Raw genomic sequence first — 7,248 nt, 5'->3', positions numbered from 1 at the left:
CAGCATGGGCTTTGAAGCTTTATAGGGCTATGCCTGAATCCTAATTCCACCATTTCCCAGGTGTGTGACTCAGGGCAGGTAACTCAGTCTCTCTCTAAATCAGTTTCCTCATCTGTAAAATGGAACTATAAGACAAAAATTTGCCTCTTGGAGTTATAAAGAACAAATGAGAATTAAAGATCCTGGCACAGTGCTTTATATATGCTAAGTTCTCAATAAACAGCAATGGTCCATCCTCCTCAGGTCAAGGCTTGACCATAAAATCTTCCCAGTCTTCTCTATGCAACAGCAATTTTTGCCTCCCTATGAACATAGTATTTTTTACTTCTACAACTCATTTGAAAATCAATCCTGGTTTCCACTGTGATATGTGTATCCATATATCACTTTTAACATTTTGATGCTGAAATTCAGACTCACAGAGTAGGAGCTATAACTTTTTTATCTACAAATATAGAAATCTATCATATTAGAAAGGATCTGATATCAAATGCTGGATCTCACTGACCTCTTGGGCATATTCTTACTTGCCTGACTACATATACTTATTTTGAGATTTTTAAAAATATGACCACCTTACTTTTATTTCTGTGTACACAGTACCTAGCACAGTCCCTAACATTAGAGTCTGTAATCTCAAGTTCTCAAAATTAATGATTTGTTGACTGGTGATTATCCTCACCACAGAATATGAGCATCGTCCTCTCTTACATTCTCCATAATATTGAATCTTTTTATTGAAACTTTTTTTATAGTTTTTTTATAAACTATTTAATAAATAAAGTCCTATTTAATAAGTAGGACTTTTTAATAAATAGTCCTCCTTGAAGTATACAGGCATATCTGTTGTATATGCCTTTCCTGGGCTCTCGCATTTTGTCCTGTAAGTGTACTTTCATTGCATTCTAATTATTCATTTGTATTCCTTAAGGTCAGAGACACAGTTTTTAGCTTGACAGCCACAACTTCAGCTCAAAGACTGGCATATGTGCTTAATAAATATGAATAGGAACAGACTGTTGAGCTTTTGTTGGGAAAGAGACATGCCTTATAATGCTTAGTTAGTTTACTGCATTAGGACAGTATTCAACTCATTGTGTATATTCACTGAGTTTTGTCAATGCAGCCATGAAATTAAGAGGCTTGTTCCTTGGAAGGAAAGTTATGACCAACCTAGATAGCATATTAAAAAGCAGAGACATTACTCTGCCAACAAAGGTCCATCTAGTCAAGGCTATGGTTTTTCCAGTAGTCATGTATGGATGTGAGAGATGGACTATAAAGAAAGCTGAGGGCCGAAGAATTGATGCTTTTGAACTGTGGTGTTGGAGAAGACTCTTGAGTCCCTTGGACTGCAAGGAGATCCAACCAGTCCATCCTAAAGGAAATCAGTCCTGCGTGTTCATTGGAAGGATCGATGTTGAAGCTGAGACTCCAATATTTTGGCCACCTGATTCAAAGAGCTGACTCATTTGAAAAGACCCTGATGTTGGGAAAGTTTGAGAGCAGGAGGAGAAGGGGACGACAGAGGATGAGATGGTTGGATGGCATCACCAACTCAATGGACATGAGTTTGGGTGGACTCTGGGAGTTGGTGATGGACAGGGAGGCCTGGTGTGCTGCGGTTCATGGGGTTGCAGAGAATTGGACAGGACTGAGTGACTGAACTGATACTGAAAGGGAAAGTTGGACTAATCTCAATTTCTATTTTCAAAGGAGACACACACAGAGAAGAGAGAATAAAAACTTGCCTGCCATCATGGGCTCAGCAGACCTCTCCTTGTAAGACAAATTATTATGGGGCTTGTCACTTTCTAGTAGCTTGCTCAGAGTTTTAACCCTCTCACTAATTTGTGTGTTTCCATTATTTCAGAGAGTAGCGGATCAAAACCTCTCTAGGAGAGACCACAGCTTGTTCTCTTTCAAACAGGAGAAAATAGTGAGGGCTCCGGAACTTTCATACATAAGCAGCTCAGCACAGCTATGAGGTTGAGAGGGGTTGGATGGACTGGGAGAGAACTAGGAAACTCGTCTTGAAGCTGTCCCTTCAGGACGACAAGATTCTACACTTTAGATTGTAGGTTCCAGATGAATTAAAACAGCAAGACTTTTAAGACACTTGTCCTCATGTTTTATAAAAGATCAGAGATATGTCAACTCTCCATCTAATGGATGCAATGATGATGTAGAGCTGGTTGGATGGGAGGCCGGGGACAAGGTGGAACGGGGTCTGCAACTGAAAGCAAACCTCGACAGTCTTCGTCACAAGGCTGCTGCCTTGACTAATGCTAACCTCCCTCATCTGACAGGCATCTAAAGAGGAAGGAGTCCCAATCTCCTCTCTTCCACTACCTCCAAAGTCTTGAGCCCCTTCCTAAAGTGTCCTACTTCATCCCTGCTTCCTTTCGTTCCTAGTGACTAGGCATTCCTCCTCCGCCTTCACCGTTTCCACTTCATGCCCGGTAAGAGGTCGACTCACCCCTTCCAAAGGCCCAGTTCAGTTCAGTCGCGTCCGACTCTTTGCGACCCCATGTACTGCAGCATGCCAGGCCTCCCTGTCCATCACCAACTCCCGGAGCTTGCTCAAACTCACGTCCATCGAGTGGGTGATGCCATCTAACCATCTCATCCTCTGTCCTCCCCTTCTCCTCCTGCCTTCAATCTTTCCCAGCATCAGGGTCTTTTCAAATGAGTCAGCTGTTCGCATCAGATGGCCAGAATATTGGACTTTCAGCTTCAGCATCAGTCCTTCCAGTGAATATTCAGGACTGATTTCCTTTAGGCTTGACTGGTTTGATGTCCTTGCTGTCCAAGTGACTCTCAAGAGTCTTCTCCAATACCACGGTTCAAAAGCATCAATTCTTCGTCGCCAAGGGCCCAGCACTCGAGCCAGGCGGTGCTCTGCAGAGCGCCCTTTCTTGCATCGCGAGGTCCGAGGAGCGCTAGAACTGTAACTTCCAGAATGTTTCGTTTGGTTTTTGTTTTTTTAAAAAGAACCAACTCAGGAACAGGGGAAGTTGTAGTTCCCAGAACTGGATACTGAGGGGAAAACAACCGGAGGCTCGGCTTCAATCACCTGTTTTCTTATTCAACTTCACAAAACCAGTCTGAAGGTAGCGCTACAACCTTCCTTCCAAGGTTCCGCTCCCTCCGGGGATCAAGCTTGCGATTAATTATGACGTAATAGCCAATCGACAGGCCGGACGACGGGGCGCTCTAGCCCGCCTTGCTCTCGCTACTCCGCAGCAGCGTAGAGCCGGCGTTCTGGCTCGTGGAGTTGGCTTCCTCTTCTCGCCTGTCCCAGGTAAGCAAACCCCCAAGTCGAAGTACCGGACCCCGGCTTAGAATTCTGGATATGTGGGCTCCTTGGTCGTAGAGGCACAGGCGTACGTGGGGGAAAGACTCGGGTTCTGTGTGCTTAGGTCCAGGGACAGAATAGGAATGACCCTTCTTCAATGGGGAGGGAGCTACTCTCGTTTGTTAGCAATCTCCTCTCCTTCCCAGCCCTCGACCACCCTCGGTCATGGACCTCGCCGGCATCTGCTCCAGCTTTCAGTCGGACCTGGATTTCTGTCCAGATTGCGGCTCGGTCCTGCCTCTGCCCGGGGCTCAGGATGCGGTCGCCTGTACCCGCTGTGGCTTCTCCATCAATGTGCGAGGTAAGGGGCTTGTACGCAGCGACCCCGGCAGAGGGCCCAGCGTGAAAGGGTCAGTGGCTTGAGGACCTTAATATCGGTTGGATTGAAGAGGGGGACCCTAAAGCAGGGAATCAGGCACTTTTGGCCTTGGGTCGAAACCTGAAGGGAAGAATATAAGGCCTCCTGCCCTAACCGAGAGGGAGTTATGGGTGTCAGCCTTCCTTACTGTCTCCACAACCAGTTCTTACTGTTTGCGCAGACTTTGAGGGGAAGGTTGTGAAAACCTCAGTTGTGTTTAACAAACTGGGGTCAGCCATGCCTTTGTCGATGGAGGAAGGACCTGAGTTCCAGGGACCTGTGGTGAGTGAATGACATCGAGGACTGGCCCCATCAAAGAAGGGTGGGAAAGAAATGGAGGGGCGATTGCACAGATCTGGAGAGTTTTGTACCTAATTCCAAGAGGGAAGGGTGTGTGCTGTGCTGAGTCGTGTCTGACTCTTTGTGACCCCGTGGACTGTAGTCTGCCAGGCTCCTCTGTCCATGGAATTTTCCAGGTAAGAATACTGGAGCGGATTGCCATTTCCTCCTCCACGGGATCTTCCCGAGCCAGGGATGGAACCCGCGTCTCCAGCATTGGCAGGCGGATTCTTTACCACTGCGCCACGTGGGAAGTCCTTTAAGAGGGAAGAGGGGTCTTTAAAACATCAGAGTCTGGGGAGTGTGACAGCCTGATGTCTGTGACCGGAAAGGGAGATTATTAATCCCACCAGTTGTTTTCCAGGTTGACAGGCGCTGCTCTCGATGTGGGCACGAGGGAATGGCATACCACACCAGGCAGATGCGATCAGCCGATGAAGGGCAGACTGTCTTCTACACCTGCACCAACTGCAAGTGCGTATCCTTTCCCTCCTCTCTGCCCTTTCTCAATCTGTTTGCGACCTAAACAAATCCAGTGACTTACTTTTGTACTGAATAAACATTTGTGTTCTTTGGTCCGATCCCTCTCGTCTGTACAGTTGAAGTAATAGGGAAACTTGAGGTCGTTTTTTATTTTAGAAAATTACACTTTTCTTATCCTTTTTATACTCGGTGAATTAAACCTTTTAAGATATTTAAAAGGAAAGAAAAAAATACAGAAAGCAAATGTTGCTTGATGATCTGGGTGTTACTGTTGCATCTTCCACTGTACTCAAGGTAGTTTCGGGTGAGAATTAGTCATGGGTGCTTTAAAGAACATGATTCTCTGAATAGTTTTGAGAACTCCTCTTTGTCTTTGGGGTTCTGTGGTTTCACTACAGTATATCTGGATGTGGCTTTCTTTTGATTATCATGTTTAGGATTTGCTGGGCTTTCTGAAAGTAAAGATTGATTTTTTTTTTCTTTTCCATCAACCTTGGAAAACTATCTGCCATATCTCATTGAATATTGCCTTTACCTATGTTCTCACATTCTGGAGTTCTAATTAATTAGTTGCTTATTAGACTTTACCCACTACTCCATTTCTCTCACCCTTTCATAATTTTCCATCTATTTTCTCTTTATATTGCTTCTGGGTAAATTCTTCTGGTCTTTCTTCCGCTTTACTAATTCTGTCTTCAGTTTATGTCAGTTATTGTTACTTAAAAAAAAATTTTTTTTTGAGTTCTGCTTATTTTTCAAGTCTCCTCAATCATTTTTAATAATTCATGATTCTTTAATCCTAAATTATTTTTAATTCTTACATATATTTAAATATATTAAGCCTGATATTTATATTCTGTCTCCTAATTCTCATACCCACAGTTTTTGTGGATCTGATGCTGCCGTTATTCCTGCAGACTTTCTCATGGTGCTCTTTTTGTTGTATAATTTTTTAATATAAGCTCAGATTTTTTAGAATTTGGACTATGGAATTCTCTGAGGTCTGGAGTGAAAACTATATTCTTAGCATGTGTGTTTCCTCTTCAGGTGCCTTGAAGCACTACCAAGCTGGAATGACTTTAAATAAATTCTCAGCTTCATGTGTTTTGTAGCAAATAGGTAGTATGGATTTGTGCTGCCAATCTAATGTAAGGCCAGCTTTTGGTTAGAAATTCTAGAGGGAAATTTTTTTCTCTCTACCCAGTGAGACAGTCAAATTCCTCTTCTGCAGAGTTGGATTATTTTTCTTGTTCACTTCTATACACAGGTGTAGCCCTTTGGAGGTTTCAAACTTACTCTTGAGTATCTCCTCTCAGACATTGTAGGCTTGTCTCTGGTTCACTCATGTGGCTCTCAAAATAGCAAGGGCACCAGTGTACCAGGGGCTTCAGTTTTAATGTACCTGTCTAGTTCCTGGTTTTGTATACTTTCACTCACTGTGAAGATTGCCTTTACTTTCTTGCCTTCTCATCAATGGATTAAAAATATTTATAGTTAGAAATGCCTTTGGGGAGTATTTCTCAGTCAGGCTGAGAAACTGTTTAATTTAATTTAAACAACTAATTTAAGAAAATTAAAATTTTTTCATAACTTTTTTTTTTTTAATGACCATAAGTTTTTCATGTTTATGAGGTCTAGTTTATCCTTTTTTCTTTTATGGCTAGTGCTCTTTGTTTTCCTAAGAAATCTTGACATAATTCATAATTTGCAAGATACAGTTTCAATCCCAGCATTTTTAATTGTCTTGAATTTGCGTAGGGTTGTTTAGGGGAGCTAGTCCCCTATGGTCATAAATGAAAGTCCTTCCTCAATTATTTCTTTCATCTTACACTGCTAGTACCTCTTCCTTTGGTCAAATATAACAAGTCTTTTCTTTCTCTGTAGGTTCCAAGAAAAGGAAGATTCTTGATTTTTTTTCTGAGCGACTCAACAATCCTTTTCTTACTTGGAAGCTGGAGGATATTGGGTTCTTAGGTCCTTTGTCCATCTCCCGATTACAGTGCTCTGCTCGCGGAGGAAAAGCAGATCGTTGTGTGTGGATTATCATTGTCCCCAGAGTACTCCTACCCTCATTGGGCTTCCTTATTAAAGTTATATTTTTCTATAAGAGCCAGACATATGTATGTTATTTATAATCTATCTTGTTCCAAAAGAAATTTATATTAGCTTAGAGAGATATATTTGTTCTCTCAACAAATATATCAGTGACAAAAAGGGAATGTAAATTGGTACAGCAGAAGGAAAAAGCCGGGGTAGGGGATAAAAACCAAGGATAAAAAAATGGAGCCAGGAATGAGGCTAATAACATAAAAAGGCAATTATAAGCATTCCTGCATTATCTAAATCTTATTTGGTTCCTGAGTTTAGGGAAACAAAAAGTGGGAGTTTGGATAGTGAGCGTCAACAGAAAACTCGGAATCAGATTCATTTGATATGTAAATTTGGACAATAAAATCTACACTCAAAGACAGGTGGACACTGGAAATTTTTTTATTGCTCTTGAGATAATGTTTTATATATATATATATAATATATATATATAGACACTTACTCCTTGGAAGGAAAGTTATGACCAACCTAGATAGCATATCCAAAAGCAGAGACATTACTTTGCCAACAATGGTCTGTCTAGTCAAGGCTACGGCTTTTCCAGTAGTCATGTATGGATGTGAGAGTTGGACTGTGAAGAAAGCTGAGTGCCAAAGAATTG

The 7,248-nt window shown here is 42.2% G+C and overlaps 1 protein-coding gene across 2 annotated transcripts; it reads left to right on the top strand.

Annotated features, from left to right (window-relative positions):
• Positions 1–3,227: 3,227 nt before the first annotated feature.
• Positions 3,228–6,839, top strand: POLR1H (RNA polymerase I subunit H). 2 transcript variants are annotated; one of them, XM_068961080.1, is made up of 5 exons: positions 3,228–3,304; positions 3,505–3,659; positions 3,898–3,998; positions 4,420–4,529; positions 6,423–6,839. In XM_068961080.1, the coding sequence occupies exons 2-5, from the start codon at positions 3,524–3,526 to the stop codon at positions 6,445–6,447; spliced, it is 372 nt and encodes a 123-aa protein (XP_068817181.1). In that variant the 5' UTR covers positions 3,228–3,304; positions 3,505–3,523; the 3' UTR covers positions 6,448–6,839. The 2 variants fall into 2 exon arrangements, with proteins under 2 accessions (XP_068817181.1, XP_068817183.1); XM_068961082.1 differs by having other exon boundaries at positions 3,238–3,304; positions 3,485–3,659.
• Positions 6,840–7,248: the final 409 nt, after the last annotated feature.

This window comes from Capricornis sumatraensis, chromosome 22 (genome assembly GCF_032405125.1).
Source record: "Capricornis sumatraensis isolate serow.1 chromosome 22, serow.2, whole genome shotgun sequence".
NCBI classification, from domain to species: domain Eukaryota; kingdom Metazoa; phylum Chordata; class Mammalia; order Artiodactyla; family Bovidae; genus Capricornis; species Capricornis sumatraensis.
This window is presented reverse-complemented; position numbering and strand designations above follow the sequence as displayed.

Excerpts from the sequence above, each read along its gene's own strand:
- POLR1H (XM_068961080.1), top strand. The coding sequence starts at position 3,524 with ATGGACCTCGCCGGCATCTGCTCCAGCTTTCAGTCGGACCTGGATTTC. Across the intron at positions 3,660-3,897 it reads CTTCTCCATCAATGTGCGAG|ACTTTGAGGGGAAGGTTGTG; the intron begins GTAAGGGGCTTG and ends CTGTTTGCGCAG. Across the intron at positions 3,999-4,419 it reads CTGAGTTCCAGGGACCTGTG|GTTGACAGGCGCTGCTCTCG; the intron begins GTGAGTGAATGA and ends GTTGTTTTCCAG.